The 22,143-nt window shown below is 42.2% G+C and overlaps 1 protein-coding gene across 2 annotated transcripts in view; it reads left to right on the plus strand.

The window, feature by feature from the left end:
• LOC145355022 (otoancorin-like) overlaps window positions 1-18,556 on the plus strand; it is a 54,200-nt gene extending 35,644 nt beyond the window's left edge. The window contains exons 24-29 of one of the 2 annotated variants that reach the window (XM_080206794.1): window positions 1,845-2,000; window positions 9,532-9,674; window positions 10,616-10,752; window positions 11,587-11,684; window positions 13,263-13,428; window positions 16,867-18,556. In XM_080206794.1, coding sequence (XP_080062920.1) covers window positions 1,845-2,000; window positions 9,532-9,674; window positions 10,616-10,752; window positions 11,587-11,684; window positions 13,263-13,428; window positions 16,867-16,937 — 771 coding nt within the window. In that variant the 3' untranslated portion in view covers window positions 16,938-18,556. Of the gene's footprint in view, window positions 1-1,844; window positions 2,001-9,531; window positions 9,675-10,615; window positions 10,753-10,913; window positions 10,972-11,586; window positions 11,685-13,262; window positions 13,429-16,866 lie in introns of those variants that run through there. The other variant, XM_080206795.1, reaches the window with a different exon arrangement.
• The last annotated feature ends 3,587 nt before the right edge of the window (window positions 18,557-22,143 follow it).

The following is a 22,143-nucleotide window of genomic DNA, read 5'->3' on the forward strand; positions in this document are numbered from 1 at the left end:
TTTGCAGTGAAAAGGTCTTGTTCGAACCTGTGCATGAAGATGTTGGCATATTGCGGTGCAAATTTGGTCCCCATGGCTGTTCCATGTGTCTGGATGAAGAACTGGTTGTTGAAGGTGAAGACATTGTGGTCCAGGATGAAGCAGATGAGTTGCAGATTTGCCTCTGTAGATGGGCAGTTGTCGGCATTGAGTACTGAGGCAGTTGCAGCAATGGCATCGTCATGGGGGATGCTGGTGTAGAGTGACAAGACATCCATTGTGACAAGGAGTGTTCCTGGGTCAACTGCTGCAACAGAAGCTGGGGATTCTTTGTATGATGGGTTTCAGGATGCCCTTGACGTAGCTGGAGAAGTTCTCACACAGGGTCCCATTGCTCAATACGATGGGACGGCCAGGTGTGTTGGCCTTGTGTATCTTCAGGAGGCTGTAGAGATCTCCAATGCGGGGAGTACGTGAGATGAGAGCACGTAGGATGCTTTGAAGGTTCGGATCAAAGGTCATGATCAGTCTGAGTTGACAGTGTGTTCTTTGGTCAGATCTGCAGGTAACTGTCTGTAGTGTTCTTTGTTGTTCAGTTGTCGGTACCTTTCTTTGCAGTAATCCATTCTGTTCAGTATGACAGTGGCCCTCTTTTGTCTGCTGGTTTGATGACAATGTTGCAGTTGATCTTGAGAGTGCAGATGTTCGGGGCTGTCTTGTGAGGACGGCTCATGAATCTGGTGCACTTCTTGACAGTTTAGGCATGCATGTCAAGTCTAGGGCAGCAGCCTTTCAGGGGAGTCCAATTTGACTCTTTCCTTTTCGGTTGCTGCACTGTGGATCTCTCTGTTGGCTGTTCAGGTTCATTGGCTGTCTCATTGGGTTGCAGTCAAGGGCATTCAGCCTCTGATTTTAGGGTAAGTGCTCTCCAAGGTGGCCTTCATGACACATGATAACGCAGAATCACCAAGCAAAAACTGATAGCCAAGTTCCGCACACATGAGGATGGCCTCAACCGGGACCTTGGGTTCATGTCACACTATCTGTAACTTGCCTGGGCTTGTAAAATCTCACTAACTGTTCTGACTTGAGACAATTTACACCTCTAACCTGTGCTTAACCCTCTCCACTCACATTGTCTGTACCCCTAAAGACTTGATTACCTGTTAAGACTTGCACTCCAACCATTATCTTGTAAATTGAGTCTGTGCCTATATATGCCCTGTTTGTGAATCCAACTCTTCACTCGCCTGATGAAGGAGCAGTGCTCTGAAAGCTTCTGATAAACCTGATGGACTTTAACCTGGTATTGTGAGACGTCTTAGGCACAGTACTTCATTCCAACGCCAGCATCTCCACATCACAACAATGGTGGAGTAATGGAAATTGGGAATGCTAAAGAGGCCAAAAATGGAAGAGCGCAGAGATCCCGGAAAGTTGTAGGGCTGAGAGTTAGGTGCGGTAGTGCAAGACTGTGGAAGGATTTGAAAATCAGCACGGGAATTATAAAATCAAGACATTGCTTAATCAGGAGTAAATGTAGGGTCGGTGAGCACCGGGGTGATGGATGAACAGGACCGGGTATGGGTTAGGGTACAGGGCTGCAGAATTTAGGATGAATTGAAGTTTGCTGAGGTTGGGAGGCTGGCCAGGAGAGTGGTGGAGGGACTGAGCCTGTTTCAGCTGGCTGTTGTTGTGAGACTGTCCGTTGCAGCTTCCACCAGACCAGGAGCAACTCCTATAATATGGATCCCTTTGTAATGGTGAGGTATTGACTGGTGCTCCTACATGCAGTATTTTTTTTGGTGAGAGGCCAGTAGGTCAAGGAACTTCATGTGCACAAATAACAATTGTCCTTTCACAAGGCTTGGGGTCCAGTTCGAAGCTGGAAGAAATACCAGGTCGTCGCGCTTGGACGCATTGCACTGGCTTTAAACGAGAGTGAAATCAAAGAGCTGGAGCTTGTTTCCATTGACACCATTACTGCCCTGAGCCAACAGACAGAATGGACTCCGATGCAGGTAAGGGAATGGCTTCAGTCACACTGGGGTCAGCCAAGAAACTTGGAGCCATCCATAAGATTATATTTTGGGAGGTCAGGATAAAGAAATTTGTTTCTGTATCACAGAGAGAGAGAGAGAGAATTCCTCGAATGTTGATGCATTCCAGTTTCGGCCCCAGGAGATTATTTATCTGGAAACCAAGAAGGGCAATTCTGCCAAGGAAAGGCCAGGAGAGCAAGTCTCATCTTGACCTTGCCTACCCCTTCCTGGACAGCTCCCAGGCTAGTAAGTGTGGGTGAGACCGTTGCTTGGTTCTGGCGCTGAAGTCCAGTGAAGCTGCTGGTCTGGCTGAGATTAATGAACACTGAGCAAAGGGCTGATAATCAAATTCAAGACTTGCCTGGGAATGTGGGGAACTTTGCCATGTTATGTAATTATACTCCTAACATGCTGTACTGATTAATTATCCACTTCCAATAGAACGCTGCAAAATAATGGATAATTTTTTTTAAAAAAAGGACATTTTTGCTTCTTCAAAAATATTTTTAATGGTTATAACACTCACAGGCTGTTCTGATGTGATTTCTGGATGGTCCCTTGTTGATTTTATTAATGACAGACTGAAATTCAGATTCATCACCATGTGACTCACTGCTACCAAGTCTGTTGCTGTCATCATCACATGGACAGTCAATGAGATCTAGATAACGTACGATGCAAATGGTTCCACAACACACTTGAACTACTTAACTCCACTTACATAGAATCGAAGCTGCTTTTAAATTGTTGTTTTAATTTAAACTCTTGTGTCGGAGTGAGGAACAGGGAATGAAACAGCAGCACCTGCACTGATTCAAAACATCTAGTCGTAACTATATTGAAAATCCAGACAGACCTCCCTCTGCCTGTGAGCGAACTCTACCTTCCTCGTTTGCCCTCCAGTACTGGTACCTCACACCCCAGTGACTAACCTCAGCCACATAATCAAAAGAAACAAAAGAGAAGGTTTTGCAATAATGTAGTTCCTTTCACAACCACTCAAAGTATTTTCAGCCAATGAAGTACTTTTGAAGCGTGGCCATATAGTAACACATGGAACACAGCAGTCATTTGGCATACAGCAAGCTCCCACAAACAGCAGTGTGACAATAACCAGATAATCTGATTTAATGATGCTGATTGAGGGATAAATGTTGTCCAGGACACCAAGGAGAACTCTCCTGTTCTTCTAACACCATGGAATCTTTTACATCTCTCTCGGAGGGTAAATGGAGCTTCAACTTGATGTTGCATTTGAAAGATGACTCCTCTGAATACAGCATTACCTCAGCAGTGTATTGAAATGCCAATGTGGATTTCAGCATTCAAGTTCTGAAGTGGACTTGAACCTGGAACCTTGTGACTCGGAGGCAAGGATGCTACCTGCAGACACTGAAGAGATTAGGGGACATAGGAATAGAAGAAGGCCATTTGGCCCTTTGTGTCTGTTCTGCCATTCAGTTAAATCATGACCATTTTATATTTCAACTCCAACTACCTGCTTTTGTTCCATATCTCTTAACACACTTGCTTAACAAAAATCTATCCATGTGGACAGAGAAATGAAGCTAATATTTCATCAGAACTCAGCTTCAACTGCTTTTTGGGAGTTCCAGATTTCACTATGCTTTGAATGAAGAAATGCTTCCTGACCCCATTACCCCTGAACAATCTAAGTCCAATTTTAAGTCCAATCTAAGTCCCATGTTCTAGACTTCCTCCACCCCAGAGGAAATAGTTACTCGATCTACCTGATCAAGTATTATAATCATTTTAAACACCTCAACAATAACATCACCCCTTAATCTTCAATAAGTAGGAGTATACAAGACTAATGTATGCAACCTATCTTCATAATGTACTCTGGTATGATTATTGTTGGAAAACTATTCAACAAAGAGAGGATCACAGCCAGGCATGATTGTGCTCTCGCATTTTCTAGTGAGGGTGAACAAAAGCAGTTATACTGAAAGTGCAATGGGCTGTGGACCTTGTCACACCAACGATGGATAAACCATTCCTTTTGTATAATCACAAGGCTTTAAAAAAAATGAAAACCTAAAGCTAAGTGTGGGATTTGCCAACACAAGACTTATTTTTCAAGCAATCTGTTCATCTTTTAGGCAAATATTTGGTCCTTTTTTAAAAAATCTATAATGAAAAGGACTATTATAAATACTTAATCTAGAAAAAAAGTAATTTTCTCAATTTTATTGAAAACTATTTTTCTCCTGCCAAAATGAAAGCAGCAGAAATTATTCAATGAGAAAGTTAAGATTAATTATAAAAATTGCCTTATAGTAAATGGGGGAATGAAGCCCCATTTTACTGACTCATCACAGAGAGACTGAAAAGCAGACATGTTGATTATGCTTTAGTCAATGCATAGTAGAAAGCAGCCAGTTAATCTGGATGACATGAGGCGCTGAATTGAGACCACAGGCACTCCTCGGAAATACGACCCAGTTGGTTCCATTTCGTATGTTGTGAGTTGGAGTCGATTTCCCCATAGGAATGATATTACAAATGAGAAATTGATTCCTGAACTAAGACCTGAAATCACTACCTGTCAGTGTTAAATGCTCTCAACTCTTGCCTTGTCAAGTTGCTGAGGTGACAGTTGATGTCTGCACACGTTAGCATAAGTTTCTCCGATTGTGTGAGGGATATAATGAAGCCATCGATCACTGTCAGTTGCCTGTTTAACCTTAAGAGTTTGACCGCATAATAGATGATGCACTGAGTGCTGTAGCGGTGGTTGTGCAAAAAAAACTCTGACATTAGTTAACAGGTGGATTAACTGAATAAGACACTTGTTTCCTAACCTAACCCTAATAAAGACAGCACAGTGGCTGGGGTAACATTGTCCAGTTGTACAGATGGGTGGTGCAGAATGTCAGTGAGCATGTACAGCTCTACAAAAGAGCATTCCACTCAGGCCCTTCCTTCTACCCTATCCCCTTAAACCCATGCATTTAAAGAACATAAGAACATAAGAAATAGGAGCAGGAGTAGGCCATCTGGCCCTTCGAGCCTGCCCCGCCATTCAATAAGATCATGGCTGATCTGTCGTGGCTCAGTTCCACTTTCCCGCCCTCTCCCCATAACCCTTAATCCCCTCTCTTATCAAAAACCCATCAACCCGCTTCTTAAAAATATTTAGCGAGGCAGCCTCCACCACTTCAACGGGCAGAGAATTCCAGAGATTCACCACCCTTTGAGTGAAGAAGTTCCTCCTCAACTCCGTTCTGAACTGCCTCCCCTTTATCTTGAGGCTGTGCCCCCTAGTCCTACTGTCTTTTTTGAGCGGGAAGAGTCTTTCCACCTCTATCCTATCCATCCCATTCATCATCTTATACGTCTCAATGAGATCTCCCCTCATTCTTCTAAACTCTAACGAGTACAAGCCTAGTTTATTCAGCCTCTCCTCATAGCTCAACCCCCTCAACTCCGGTATCAGCCTAGTAAACCTCCTCTGCACTCCCTCCAAGGCCAAAATATCCTTGCGCAGGTGCGGCGCCCAAAACTGCACACAGTACTCCAGCTGCGGCCTCACCAATGCCCTATACAGCTGCAGCAAGACCTCCCTACTTTTATATTCAATCCCCCTCGCTATGAAGGCCAGCATCCCATTCGCCTTCCTGACCACCTGCTGCACCTGCAGGCTGGGTTTTTGCGACTCATGCACAAGGACCCCGAGGTCCCTCTGCACCGTCGCCTGCTGCAGTTTTTCGCCACGTAAGTAATAGTCCTTCCTACCATTCTTCCTACCAAAGTGGACCACCTCACACTTGCCAACATTAAATTCCATTTGCCATTTCCTGGCCCATTCGCCCAGCCTATCTAGATCCTTCTGCAGACTCTCCACACCCTCCGCACAATTTGCCCTTCCCCCAATCTTGGTGTCATCAGCAAATTTCGACACCCTACACTCGGTTCCCTCCTCCAGATCATCTATATAAATGGTAAATAGCTGAGGCCCCAGCACCGACCCCTGGGGCACTCCACTAGTCACCAACCGCCAATCCGAATAGCACCCATTGACCCCCACTCTCTGCCTCCTATTTGACAACCAATCCTCTATCCACGCTAACACCCTACCCCCAACTCCATGTCCTCTGACCTTCTGCAGTAACCTCTTGTGAGGTACCTTATCAAACGCCTTCTGAAAATCCAGAAAGACCACATCCACCGGCTCTCCTCTATCCACCGCCCTAGACACATCCTCATAGAACTCCAGTAAATTTGTCAGACACGACTTCCCTTTAATGAAACCGTGTTGCGTCTGCCCTATCAAGCAATTGCCTTCAAGATGCCTCGCAATTTCCTCCTTAATGACGGATTCTAACATTTTACCTACCACAGACGTTAAACTAACCGGCCTGTAATTCCCCGCCTTTTGCCTGGCACCCTTCTTAAACAACGGCGTAACATTAGCCGTTTTCCAATCCTCCGGCACTTCCCCGGAATCCAGCGACGTCTGGAAAATAACCACCAAGGCATCCACTATCACCTCCGCCATTTCTTTCAGAACCCTCGGATGCATTCCATCCGGTCCTGGGGACTTGTCCACAATCAGCCCCTCCAGTCTGTCGCGCACCACCTCTCTAGTAACAGTAATGTCATTAAGACCCTCCAGTCCTACCACCTTTCCATCGCTAACACCCGGCAAATTATTCACGTCCTCCTCCGTGAAGACAGAAACAAAAAAGTTATTCAAGACCTTAGCCATATCCCCATCCCCTACCACTAGGTCCCCTTTCTCATCCGCTAAGGGACCAACGTTCACCCTAGCCAGCCTCTTCCTTTTTATATATTTATAAAAACTCTTGCTATCCTTTTTTATATTAAGTGCTAGCCCAGCTTCATAGCTTCTTCTACCCTCCTTTATCAACTTTTTTGTCAATCTTTGTTGACATTTAAACCTTTCCCAATCCTCTTCTCGCCCACTGCTCTTAGCTACTCTAAATTCCTCCGCTTTTAATTTAACACTTTCCTTCACCTCCTTCGTTATCCACGGCTTATTACCTCTCTTCCTACTGTCCTTTTTGACCATCGGAATAAATTTCTGCTGAGCACCAAGAAAGATCTCCTTAAAGATCCTCCACTGCTCCTCAGCAGACCTACCTTCCAACGCGCTCCCCCAGTCCACATTCGCCAATTCTTCTCTCATCCTACCATACTCCCCTCTATTCAAACAAAGGACACGTGTCCGGGAACCCACTTTCTCCTCCTCCATCTGCAACAGAAACTCCACCATACAATGATCACTCTCTCCAAGAGGATCCTTCACCTCAAGGTCCCTAATTCTACCCGCCTCATTACATAGCACCAGATCCAAGATAGCTCGCTCCCTCGTCGGCTCCAACACACACTGTTCCAGGAAACTATCCCGGCAGCATTCCAAGAACTCCTCCTCGAGCCCACCTCGTCCAACATGGGTCGACCAATCAATATGCAGATTGAAATCCCCCATAACTACTGCCGTCCCATTCCTGCACGCCGCACTTATTTGCGCGTTAACAGCCCGCCCCACCTCCAGATCATTATTCGGGGGCCTATAGACGACACCCACCAGCGTCTTCCTCCCTTTGCTGTTCCTAATCTCCACCCACAACGATTCCACTTTCTGCTCTTTGGCTCCGATATCATCCCTTGCTACCACCTTGATGCTGTCCTTAATCAGCAGAGCTACGCCACCCCCTCTTTCCTCCTGCCTATCCTTCCTAAACACTTGATAGCCCTGTACATTCATCTCCCAGTCCCTGTCACCTTGCAGCCACGTCTCTGTAATGGCCACCAGATCGTATCCATTTGTGTCGATCTGCGCCACCAGCTCATCCACTTTATTCCGAATGCTTCGTGCATTCAGATAAAGCGCTTTCATCCCAGCCTTCTTCTGGACTCTATTTGCCGTAACGCCACCACTTGGGACATCCTCAGCCTCTTCCCTTACCTGTACCCTATCCTTAACTGTAGACCTCCTAACATCACCTACCCTCGCACCCTCCCCCCCCCTAATTAGTTTAAAGCCCTGTCTACAGTTCTCTTTACTCGATTCGCCAGCACTCTGGTCCCAGCACGATTCAGACCAACCCCATCCTGCCCGAACAAGTCCCACCTACCCCAATACTGGTGCCAATGCCCCATAAATTCGATCCCATTCCTCCCACACCAATCTCTGAGCCACCCATTCACTTCCTTTATCCTGTCAACCCTACGCCCGTCTGCACTCGGTTCAGGCAGTAGCCCAGAGAAGACCACCTTGTCGGTTCTACTTTTTAATTCCATTCCCAGCTTCTCATACTCCCTCCCCAGATCCTCAGTCCGCACTTTGCCTACGTGGTATGGCTAATTCACTTAACCTGCACATCTTTGGACTGTGGGAGCACTCAGAGAAAACCCACGCAGAACGGAGAATGTGCAAACGCCACACACGTCATCCAAGGCCAGAATCAAACACAGATTCCTGTTCTGAGGCAGCAGTACTAACCACTGTGCCACTGTGCTGCCATGCCAATCACACATACTGCCATTCATCATAATTCAAATGTCGTAAAGTTGAGAACTGCCTGTAACTCAGACATCTTTCACATAGAGAAAGCTGGCAGAGACAAATGGCTTTTCAATCCATCTAGGTCTGATTCAAACCTGGGTCTGTGAAAGGGTAAGGACAGTGAGATAAACTACCTCTTCCCCAGAGACCCAGTGGCCTTCACCCTTTGAGACTAACCTGTTAGGATGGCACAGTGGCATATTGGTTAACACTGCTGCCTCACACAACCAGGGACCTGGGTTTGATTCCCGGCTTGGGTCACTGTCTGTGTGGAGTTTGCATGTTTTCCCTGTGTCTGCATTGGTTTCCTTCCACAGTCTTAAAGGTGTGTGGTTAGGTGCATTGACCTGAACAAGTGCTGGAGTGTGGTGACTAGGGAATTTCACAGTAACTTCAATGCAGTGTTAATGTAAACCTTACTTGCGACTAATTTTGTTTTAATAAACTATAAAATATGCATCAACACAATAGAATTGTGAAGTTAGTGATATTGAATGGAATTTGGAACAAAATGGATGAGCAAATGTATAACCTGAAAGTTTTGTCCACAGGGATATTTCCAGCCAGTTTATATAAAAATAAAGCATGTTCATTGCATTTATAAAAATCCTTAGCCTCCATGGACTTGCCCCCGCTTCCCATTCCCTAATATGAACTAATCTCCTCTAACACCACAACCTTCTGAAAATCTCTACACTCCCCTAATTCTGGCCTCTTTTGCATTCATGATTTTAATTGCTCTACCATTGGTGGTTCTTTTGGCTATCAGTGCCATATGCTCTGGAATTTGTTCTTAAACTATTCTATCTGTTCACCTCTCCTTTTAAAATGTTCCTCACAACCTAGTTCTGCTCCTAATATTTCCTTATGCAGATTAATGTTAGGTTTTGTCTGGTTTATGCACTCAGAAGCTCTTACTGTTGTATAATTAAGGGTCCTTTTCTTTCTCACTAGGCTAGATCTATTTTGGAAGGCTTTCTCCAAGATTCTGGTCTGACTGTTGATGCAATGAAGGGATGGGACCTGGTTGGATCAGGGAGCTTGCTTTGTGCTATGAATGCCCATGAAATCAACTCCTTAAGTGTTGCCACCTACAGGTACAGTCCATTTTACAGAGTGCTCAACAGAGCGCCTAATGATTTATTGAAAGTAGTAAATGGGGATTTTAATGGCTTTTATTGATTAGTATTGTTTTTGACGTGAAATATTTGAAAACAAGGCTATGTGGGAATCTCCTGATTTATAGTGTATATGTAATATGGTCTGTGTGAAATATATATCTATCTCCAGACACAGCTATAGGAAAAGTATTTGTTTTCTTCTTGACTTCTTCTTGACCTTATTAATTGACCCTGGGGCCTTCACATTCTGCCTGTTCATGTTCAACCACATAATGCAGAACTGGAGTTCCATGTGGGTAAGAGTGGTTCCCATCCCTAAAAGATAAATATTGTGAATGACAGTCAATGTGTGTGGTCACTTATAGAAAATGAGGAGCAATTCAACCCCTGGAGTCTGTTCCACCATTCAATGAGATCATGGCTGATCTGCAATTTAACTTCATGTTAGGTTGGAGACCTTTGACCCACATGCCGTAGTATCTTTGGCTAACAAAAACCTATCAATCTCAGATTTTAAATTAACAATTGATTTGGCATCAGCTGTGGAAGAGAGTTTCATGCTTTTATTACTCTTTGTGTGTATAAGGTTTTCTTAATTTCAGTCCTGAAAGGTCTGTTGTGGTTAGATTATGTCCCCTAGTCTTAGGTTCTCCAACCTATCATAAATGTTGAAAGAGTGAAAGGTGGTCTGGGTGAGTTACCTCTGCTCACATGCCAGAAACAGCAGGAAGTGTAGTTGGATTTTTCCACCAAAATGGGACTTTTCATTCTCATTCTCTGGTGCCTGCACACAGATTACTGAGTTCAGTTTCATAGCATGCTGCAATAGGGTTTGAACTCGTGGCCTGTAACTGCACCCTGATTATTAAATTCAACCCCAGCTGGTAAACTACACCCATCTGTTGTGTTGCCTGCAGTGCTGCAGCTGCAAGAATTGGTGAGATTTCCTGCAAGGTGGAGATTCTCCAAGGATTGCTGAAGAAAGCAAGAAATGGTTTTGGAAATGTCGAAGACTGGCGCAACTTCAATCTCCAGGAGGTTGGAACAATAGCAGGTTAGATTGGTGAACGTGTGTGAGAGAGTGGGAAAACATTGTGAAAGGATAGCCCAAGAGGTAGAGATAAATAGCAATGGGGCTTAAGGATTTAAGAGATTAAGGAATGGCAAAAAGTCATTTTGATCCCATCAAAATTTATTCTTTTCCTTCATATAAAGATTTCTCCGGGACAGATTCAATCCTTCCCATTTAATCTCCTGATGGACACAGCAGGAGGTAAAACACAAAACTTTCTTTCAAACCATATAAAGAGCAGTTTCATTTTTTTTGATGTGATAGAATTAAGCAAAGTTTAAAAGCAAAAACTTAAAGTGTGCATAATGAAAGAGATAATTGAAAAATATGAAACTAGTTTGCAAAATTAAAAAATGAGTCAACCAATACAGTTAACTGAAGGAAGATCAAAGTTTAGGAATAGAAGAAGTGAATAATTAAGTGTTTGACTGAGTTATACACAACAGAATCATTTGGTTAACTGTGTTAATTGTTAACCTGGCTTTGGGGATAGTGGTTGGTTGAGGGGGGAGAGGTGTGGTAGTTGGTGAGGAGGAAGAGGTATGCGGTGGTTGATGAGGAAGGGACAGTGGTTGCTGAATTTGGATGCTGGAATCTGAAACAAAAACAGAAAATGCTGGAAAATCTTAGTAGCTCTGACAGCATTTGTGGAGAGAGACCAGAATAACATTTCTTGTCTGGATGATCCTTTGTCAGAGCTGTGGCTTGTTAATTAGATCTTCAAGAAGTAACTGATTCCATTAAAGGAGGGGACATGGCCGGTTCTCGGTTAGAGTTTAAGTTGCTCACTCTATATTGTGCATCTCCTCTTCACAGCTGGGATGAGCAAAGAAGAAATAAGAATCCTGAATGAAGACCTGATGCCCTACTTTCAGCCAGCAGCAATAGCTGCTCTGCCCAGTGAAGTATTTAAAGTGAGTAGGGAAAGATGCACTCAGCTCCTCCTAAATCCTGACCCTGCTGTCAACGGGATTTGAGAATTTGATCAAGATGGTTATTATTTCCAACCTGAGGTTTCGTTCTGATTTTAGTTACATAGAGAGACCTTTGAAACACGAACGCAAACTCAATTAATGTTTATGATTCTTTGCATCTTAGTGATTTAGTGGCATAGTAGTGGGAACATGGAGGACTGTTTTAGCTCTGTAAAGCTGGACATAACACTTGGACATGTGCAGTAGTTAAAGGATATAAAATGCCTCATGGAGTGAGGAGTGGGGAGATGGGTGACACCTGTACACTGATTTCTTAAAACTTCCTTTAAGAGGAAGAGAGAACAACATGGAAGGGTGGGAATCTGTGAGGATGGTATTTTTTTAACACAAATGAGTTGTGCAATAATGGCAACTATATTGTTACTGCGAAGTGTCAGCTGGGACTTGTTGGGTAGTTCTTTCGACGACCCAACAAGTAAATGAACTCAAATAAACTTAGGAACAAATTAAGAGGGACAGCCCCCCAAAAAGGGAGGGGGAATGGCCCGAACAGAAACCAAAGTCCAAAGGAAACTTAAAACATTAAATCAAAATGTGATTATCAGGGTCTATAACACACACCAGCCCCTGCGGTGCCCAGCAGGCACGGAAGGCATCAACTGCACCCGTGGATACTGCATGCTCCCTCTCCAGGGACACCTGGCCATGAACGTAGCTGCGGTAGAGGGGCAGGCAGTTGGGATGGACGGCCCTGTCAATCGCCTGCTGCCTGGACCTATTGATGGCGTGTCTCGCCAGGCCCAGGAGGAGGTTCACGAGGAGGTTGGCGTCCCGATATGCCCCTCTCTGCACCAGGTGCCCATAGATCAGGAGCGTGGGACTGAAGTGCAAACAAAACATCAGTAAAAGGTGTTTGAGAAAACCAAAAAGGGTGTGCAGTCTATAACACAGAACATAGACATGGTCCACGGACTCCTCATAAGGGACTTGTTGGGTAGCACTTTCGCCTCTGAATCAGAAGGATGTGGTTTGAAGGCCCACTCCAGAAAGAAGTGAGTGTTGCTGAGGTACACTGTTATTCTGGCAGCATCCTCTTGTAACTTGTATCAGGTGCACAGTTTGCACGGGAGAGTCTTGATGTTGAGCAATGTGAACATAGTGGGAAAGTTAAACTCAGTACAGATCGACAATCATTTCTGTGGGGCTCAGCACCGTGCTATGTTGCACAGCAGGTGTATATATCCTGTGAGCCACTTAACCCTTATCCAAATTAAGAAAGAAGTACATCAAATCAGGAAGTGGTCAGAAGTAGCATGTGGTGAAATAGTATCATGTGATCTTTGTTTGCCAGAGAGGTCAGACAGGGCCATCTGAAAGACAGGCATCTCTTAACGTGCAGCAGTCTAGAGTTCTGCAATGGCAGTGTCAGCCTGGACATTATGCTCGTTTTTCTGGAGTGGTTCACACAACCTTCTGACTTGGAGGTGAGATTCACTGAACCATGGCTGAATTTTAATTCACAATTGACAGACGGGTAATTTGTGTGTTTTTTTTTAGGAATTTTCCCCAAAACAGTTAGCAAGCCTTGGACCTGAGAATGCAGCCGTTGTCACAGAATCTCAAAAAGCGGTGCTGAGCCCAAAACAAATTTCCAGTCTACAGGCAGCGCTGGATGGAGCTGGTTTAATTGAGATGCTGCCCACTGCTTTCCCAGTCAAAGATAGTGAGTTTGTGACTTTGTGCTAAACTGTAAACATTCTGTTGTGTGTGCAGCTGATAATTGTGACTTTACCATCAGATATGTGCTCATGTCTACAGGCTCATAACTGAACATAATTTCCAAAGCTCTGCAGCCTACCTTCTAACTCGCACCAAATCCATTCACCCAACACTCTTCTGTGCTCACTAACTTACATTGGCTCCTAGTCAGGCAATGCCTCAAGTTTAACTGTCTCTTCCTAATCTACCATGCTCCATTGCCTTTCCTCTCCTTATCTCCTTATCTCCATAATCTCCTCCAGACCAACAATCCTCTTGAGATTTATATGCTCTTCCAATTTATGTATTTTTTACATGCCTGACTGTGATTGCTTCTTAATAGGTGCCCTTCAACTTCCTGAGCCCTAAACTCTGATATTTCCTTATGAATTCTCTCCACATCTCTCCCCTTCTATAAAATGCTTCTTAAAACCCACCTCTTTGACCAAAGTTTTGGTCACTGGTGGTCATTACCAGTTCTAATATTTCTGGCTTGGTGTCACCATTTGCTTGATTATGTCATAGAGGTTTATAACATGAAAACAGGCCCTTTGGCCCAACTTGTCCATGCTGCCCCTTTTTTGTTAACCCCTCAACTAGTCCCAATTGCCCACTTTTGGCCTATATCTCTCTATAGCTATCTTACCCATGTAACTGCCTAAATGCTTTTTAAAAGACAGAATTGTTTCTGCCTCTACTACTACCTCTGGCAGCTTGTTCCAGACACTCACCTCCCTCTGTGTGAAAACAATTGCCCCTCTGGACACTTTTGTATCTCTTCCTTCTCACTTAAAACCTATGCCCTCTAGGTTTAGACTCCCTATCTTTGGGAAAAAAATTGACTATCTAGCTGTTCTCTGCCCCTCATTATTTTATAGACCTCTATAAGGTCACCCTGAAGCCTCCTACGTTCCGGAGGAAAAAGGTCCCAGTCTACCCAGCCTCTCCTTATAACTCAAACCATCAAGTCCCGTTAGCATCTTAGTAGACTTTTCTGCACTCTTTCTAATTTAATAGTATCCTTTCTATAATAGGGTGACCAGAACTGTACACAGTATTCCAAGTGTGGCCTTGCCAATGTCTTGTACAACTTCAACAAGTCATCCCAACTCCTGTATTCAATGTTCTGACCAATGAAACCAAGCACGCTGAATGCCTTCCTCACCACTCTGTCCACCTGTGACTCTACTTTCAAGGAGCTATGAATTGTACCCCTAGTTCGATCAACCAAAATGCATCTTCTCGGATTTATCTAAATTAAACTCCATCTGTCATTTGTCAGCCCTCTGGCCCAATTGATCAAGATCCCATTGCAATCCTAAATAACCTTCTTCACTGTCCATTATGCCACCAATCTTGGTGTCATCTGCAAACTTATTAACCATGCCTACTAAATTTTCATCCAAATCATTAATATAAATGACAAATACCAGTGGACCCAGCACCGATCCCTAAGGCATACCACTGATCACAGACCTCCAGTTAGAAAAACAACCCTGTCCAACCACCTTGTCTTCTGTCATCAAGCCAATTTTGTACCCATTTGGCTACCTCACCCTGAATCCCGTGAGATTTAACTTCATGCAGCAACCTACCATGTGATAACTTGTCAAAGGCCTTGCTAAAGTCCATGTAGACAACATCAACTGCATTGCCCTCATCTATCTTCTTGGCTACTCTTCAAAAGACTCAATCAAATTTGTGAGACATGATTTTCCACTCACAAAGCATGCTGACTGTCCCTAATCAGTGCTTGCGTCTCTAAATGCCTGTAGATCCTGTCTCTCAAATTATCTTCTAACAACTTACCCACTACAGATGTGAGGCTTACCGGCCTGTAGTTCTCAGGCTTTTCCCTGCGGCCCCTTTTAAACAAAGGTACAACATTTGCCACTCTCCAATCTTCAGGCACCTCACCTGTGACTATTGATGATTCAAATATCTCTGCTAGGGGGCCCAAAATTTCTTCCCTAGCCTCCCACACTGTCCTGGGATGTACTTCATCAGATGTCGGGAATTTATCTCCCTTGATGTGCTTTAAGAATTCCAGCACCACCTCCTCTGTTATATGTACACTCGTCAAGACATCACTATTTATTTCCCTAAGTTTCTTCACATCTGTGCTTTTCTCAACAGTGAATATGATGAGAAATATTCATTTAGGATCTTACCCATCTCTTATGGATCCCCACCTTAGATGACCTTGTTGATCCTTAAGAGGTCCTACTTTCTCCCTAGCTACTCTTTTGCCCTTTATGTATGTGTAGATGCTCTTTGGATTCTCCTTTGCCTTATCTGCCAAAACGATCTCATGTCCCCTTTTTGCCTCCTGACTTCTCTGTCTTAACTCTACTCCTGCACCCTCTATACTCTTCAAAAATTTATACTCCTATACCCTCTATACACTTGATCCCAGCTGCTTATGCATGTCATGTGCCTCCTTCTTCTTGACCAGGGTCTCAATATCCCGAGTCATCCAGGAGCCCCTACTTCTACCAGCCTTGCCCTTCACTCTAAGAGGAACGTGTTTACCCTGGTTAACACACTTTTGAAAGCCTCTCAGTTACGAAACATCCCTTTGCCATCCCACAGACTCCACCAATTAACTGTCAAAAGTTCCTGCCTGATACCATCAAAATTGGCCTTGCCCCAATTTAGAATTTTAACTTTTGGGCCAGACCTATCATTCTCCATAGTTATCTAAAACTAATGGAACTATGGTGTTAGTGATCCCTCACTAACACTTCTGTCACCAGCCCTTCCTTATTTCCCAAGAAGTCAAGTTTTGTCCCCTCTCCTAGTCAAGCCATCCACATACTGAATGAGAAAATCCACCTGAATACACTCAACAAATTTCTCTCCATCCAAGCTTGTAATACTATGGCTGTCCCAGGTAATGTTGGAAATGTTAAAATCCTCTACTATTACCACCCTATTTTTCTATCTGTAATCTCCTTACATTTTTGTTCCTCAATTTCCCGCTGACTATTTGGGGGTCTATGTGATGTCACTTGGGACATTTTATTACATTAAATGCATCATATGAATGCAACTTACTGTTGGAGCCTCCATCAACAAAGTTTATGAAGTGAGCAGACATGATCTGGAATGCACTGCCTGCAGGGGTGGTGGAAGCAAATTCAGCAGTAACCTTCAAAAGATTTAGATATACACTTAATTTGGGAAAAGACAAGAGGAGTGGGGTGAGTTGAATGACTCAGCACAGACCTAATGACTATGTTACAAGATTCTAGGATTATGGAATATGAATTGATTTTGGATATTAAAAGAATCAAAGTACTAGAATTATGAAATGAATATTCTATAGGATATGTTTCTGTGTTTCAGTGGTTAATATGCCTTTCATTTCTGATACCTTTGTGTTAATTATATTTCTTAACAGGTTCAACTGTCTGTGGTGAAAACTTTGTCTTACTTTGGGCTGCCTGTACCATGGTGTATTTTATTGCTTGATGACCTCCTTACTGATGATGATGCACAATATTTGTCTATTGTATCCATTTAATGTGTAGACATTACTGAACGGTAACGTAATAGGTTAATGAATTTTCAAAGAGCTAAATGAGCATCCATGTCAATTTTTAAGCTCAGAAATGCCTATCACTTCTTGATTTTCATGTGTCCATGCAATAGGAACAGATTGCCACCTAGCAAGAGATTTAGGAAGATCTTTCTTTGTCTTTTGGATGTGAGCCATGATGGCTGCATGTCGCTTATCCTTAGTTGCTTTGAGGGCATTCAAAGTCAACAACATATTCCAGTCAAGTGGAGGCCAAGATTTTCTCTCTGAAGGACTTTTGGTTTTTTTATCAATTCATGGAATGTGGACATCAGTAGCTGGGCTAACATTTGTTGCCCATTCCTAATTGCCTTTGAACTGAGTGGCTTAGTAGGCCATTTCAGAAGACCGTTAAGAATTAATCTGTGGATGTGGAGTCACAAGTAGGCCAGACCAGTTAAGGACAGCAAATTTCCTTCCTTAAAGGACAAGGACAAATTTTATGGATATTTACTGATGCTGGTCCAGAAACTACCAAATTTTATTAAATTAATTTCTGCAGATAGGGAAGGCAGAGGGAGCCTCTGTTTTCAGTCTCCCCCTCAAGACGGCAGATCAGAGTGCAACACTCCTTCTTTGCTGCACTGTTGGCTTAGATTATGTGTTGGTCTTTAGGATGGAAGGGTGAACCCATGACCTTTTGCCACAGAGCCTGGGGCCAAGGCAGTTGAAGGCATTGCTGCCAATGGTAGAATAATTAAAATCAGGGACATTGGAGAAGTGCAGAGATCAAGGAGGGCTGTAGGCCAAAGGATGCTTTTAACAATAAAACCTGTAACTGTATAGATAAAAGTACCTCTAGTTGCTCAGTTGTATGTTTCTTATTGTCCAGTAGCTTTCCCTGTACACCCAAGTGATATTTTGAATTTTGCTGGTTAATATGTATATATATTTTAATGTTAGAGGACACAAAGGGAAGAGTGAGGAGGGGTATCCTGATGTCACCTTAGTGACAAGAGTTTGAATGCAACATAAATGAATATGTTGAAAGTTTCTGACGGTTTGAGGCCAGTTGCCCAGGTACATATAGACATCCCATAATTTCACTTAACAAAGAATAGTTGGTCTGGGGAAAAACAAAGATATTTGGCTTCCAATAGAGAACGCACTTCCTTTTTTGCAAAAATATACTTTATTCATTAAATATTTGAATAAACATTGCAAATATTTAAAGACGGCCATCAGTCAGGAAGTGCTTAAATATTCAGGTTTTCTTCATCGAGAACACACTTTTTGCAGAACTGCCTTCAGTTCCCAACTGAGAGACAAACACCAACTGATGACAGAGTGGATATACTTTCTATCTATTAATCCAGCTATATGAATATGATGGACCAGACTAATTTTGGGAGGTTTTTTTTTTAACCTATTTGAAATCTGAATGGTTTGTAGAAGACACAAATGGATTTTAGCTTTGCAGACTCAAGCTCTTCAATTTGCATGTTTGTAAATAATTATTAGATAACCACAACTGAAAATGTGAACATGTAAATAAAGATAAACATTCACTTTTTGTCTTTGTTTCTCTCTTGTGTTGACTGTTTTGCTGTTCTTAGAATATGTATAAAAAATGTGATTGAACACCCATATGTAAAATATATGGCAAGTGTAAGCCTGGATAATATAGAATTTGGATCCATGTTCTTCTGCCTCGTGGGAAGAGTGCAATCATAAGACTGACACTTAAGAAGACTATACTTTTTCAGCACTTGATTCATGTGGATCAGCATTGGTGTAATGACAGTGGGAGGGGCAGAGTAAATTGCTAGATTCAGCCAGCTTCTATCAAAGTTGTTCCTTCTGGCCATCAATGCAGTCATGAAGTACATCCTATTGTGAAATTGGATGTACTGGCTGCTGTTTTCAATTTTACACTTTGATTGCACAGAGAAAGCACAAAATTATGGTAATTCAAGAGAAATTGGTATCCTTGTATAAGAAATAGAGAGTTAACGTTCAAATACAGCATGCAACTAAGAAGATAAGATTGCAACAAGTTTGGAGGACAAGATTAACGAAGACTTGCTGTGATAAAACAGCGCTTTGATAAAACCACACATGAAGTACTGTGTACTTTTGGCCTCTTTAGTCTATGGCAGGATATATTGTTGAAGAGGGAGTGCAAGAGGTTTGTTAGATTGATTCCTGGGATGATAGGGCTATCCTGTGAGGAGGGAATAAGTAGAGCTATATTGACTAGAAGAAGAATAAGAAGTAATCTCATTGACACTATAAAATTCTTCAGAGAACTTGGATAGGAGAGATGCTGAAATACTGTTTCTCCTCGGCTGAAGGGTGTGGAACAAGGGGTCACAGTTTCAGGATAGATGGTCACCCATTTCAGATGGAAATAAAAAAATCTCTTCACTCAGATCTGTGATTATTAGGATTTTCTACCTCGAGATCTAGGAATTCTCAGTCAATGAGTACATATATTCAATTTAGAGATTGGTTTGATAGATCTTCAAATAATAAAGAAATTAAAGGTTATGGAATATGGCAGAAAGGTGGAGTTGGTGTACAGGTTTAGTTATGGTCTTTCTGAATGGTAGACCAGCCTCAAAGCCAAATGGCCTATTCCTGCCCCTGTTATTTATGTATGATCCCAAAGTATCTTACAGCTGATGATACTTATTTGAAATGTGATCATTATTAGTTAAAAAAACTCCATCAAATGTTTATTTATGAGAATCAAAATCAATTCAGAAGTGGTGGATATGTTGTTTCCAGAAAGCTGCCTTTTTACCCACTCTTTGAATGTCACAGTTCTTTTAGACAAAGCAGATGACCTTTATCGTCACTTGATAAAGACCAAAGTCTTTTGCGATGAATTGTTACTCACTTTTTTTCAGAAAGCTTGACAGGACAGTGGTGGATCTGTACTTTGTGGGGCCCTATGCTCACCTTCACTTCTGGGCATCCCAGTAATATCATGCCCCTCCTAATCCGCCCACCCTTACCCAAAAGAACACAAAGGTGCTAGCTACAAATTGACCACTGCTTAACTGCTTTGTTTTTTAACTTGTAAAAACATACTTGTATAAATAACTGATGAATTGAAATCCAAGCTTACCACTTGTTGGAATGATAGTAAAGATGTTCAATATTGTGATGTATGTCTTGAGGCAAGCAAACATGGAACTAGCTGATCAGCAATGAGATGAATCAGCTGAAGACATCACTGCAGCACAGGCCAGTGCAGGAAGAGGATTAGCCAGTCCACTGCTGGAGCAAATACTCCAATCAACAAAATGCATATACTGCCATTCAGTATATTTCAGAGTCTTGTTCCGTTTCAAAAGTTAACTCCCTTACTTTCCCTCTCAAAATCAAAAGTTATCGCTGTAAATTCACATGAGGCGAGTGGCCAGTGAGTCTAAGTCCAATTTAAATGGCTCTGTCTGCAGGATTCCATTCTTTGTCCTAGAAGAAACTTTCTAAAGGCCACTCTTGAGAGTGATGGTGGTTGGAACTATCAGCATGTGACCAACTGCAGCCATTATATCAGTCTAGCAATGGTCTATTTCGAGAAACAGTATTTGAACATGAGAATATGGAAGATGGGCAGATTTTAAAGATTTTCTTGCTTCATCCCTTATTGGCATGGCAATGTAGATGTCTTTTCTTCTGCATCTTTTCATCACAAAATGAATTACTCCATTGTAGTGATATGAACTGTGCTGTTTTGATATATTTTATGTTTAAGAGGGGCTGTTTTAAGAGGCAGTGTTTTTTACAAGAATCAGTTTGCCTGAAAAGCTGAATATTTACTCATTTTAGCCATGTTAGTGTTTATTTTGCAGCACACTTAATAAGTTTTTGTTTACTTGTGTTCTCCTGGGATTTTAGACTAGGTATGCAGAATCATGTAGTTTTGATGAGGCTGATTGACAGGGTCAGAGCCATGCATTTAATGGGAGGACTTAGCTTGCAAAGAAAAGGTTTCATTTTCATTTTAAAATACTGAGCAGTTGCTGCCTGGAGCTGGTGAAATATAAAACATAACGTGAAACATAATAATAATGTTTCATTATTAACATTATTTGTTAATAATGAAACAAATTAACGAAGTGTTTCACCTCATCTTCAAAAATATTTGTGTCTATGTCCTTGTGTAGAATTTACTTACTTTCTTCTGGCAGTGGCAGTCATTCTCATTCAAACTTTAGTCAAAAAGCATGCAAAATGAATCAACCGTTTTCTTCAGATTCACTTCTACTGTGCAACTGCGCCATTATTATGACACAAATAACACTGATAGTCTCGACAGTGATCTTCTCTTTCTCTTTTAAATTGATTTCATTGTCTCTAGTTTCATTAAAAAATAACTTCCTGTGTTTCTAGTTTCATTGAAAAAATAACTTGCTGTGTCTTATATACTTCTCATCATCATTTTTTGCTCATGTTGGTGCCTCTGTTTCCATCGTGGTATAGTCATTTCGAATTTCCATGGCAAAATTTTTAACTGAGGCTAATAATTGTGCAGCACTCAATAAAGTTGTATCAACCTTTTGCATGATTTGCTGACAATACTAATTCTTTGGTTCTACAAAACAGTAAAAACAGCAATATTATAATTTTCAAACTACTCCACCAAGGATTTTGCTTCAGCTCTCACATGTTGTTTTCCGAATTTGACGCGGCTATGTCTGATAAAGTTACTTTTAACATCTGTACGAGCAGACCACCTGGTGTCACAAGTTCTTCTGACCATTGAATATTTTTCATTTGCTTGCTCCAAGTGTGATTGCATCAAATTCCACCAATGCATGGAAACTGAAATAAAAGCATAAAGGCACAAACTAAGTCAAAATAAATTGTACAGCTGCCTCATAGGATTCAGTTGCAAATGTTAAATTAAATTAAAGGAGTGACTGAAATATGGAATGAGTAATGCACAGGACGTGTATTGTTTAGTTTTGTTTGTAGTCCTGAATATGTACATACAAACATACGAATTAGGAGCAGGAAGCAGGAGCCTACTCCACAATTTAATAAGATCATAGCTAATTTGACTGTGATCTTAATGCCACTATCCTGTCTGTCCTCATACCCTTTGATTCCCTTGTCAATAAAAATCAATCTACCACTGCATCAAAA

This window comes from Carcharhinus amblyrhynchos, chromosome 18 (assembly GCF_965287045.1).
Source record: "Carcharhinus amblyrhynchos chromosome 18, sCarAmb.v2.hapA, whole genome shotgun sequence".
NCBI lineage: Eukaryota > Metazoa > Chordata > Chondrichthyes > Carcharhiniformes > Carcharhinidae > Carcharhinus > Carcharhinus amblyrhynchos.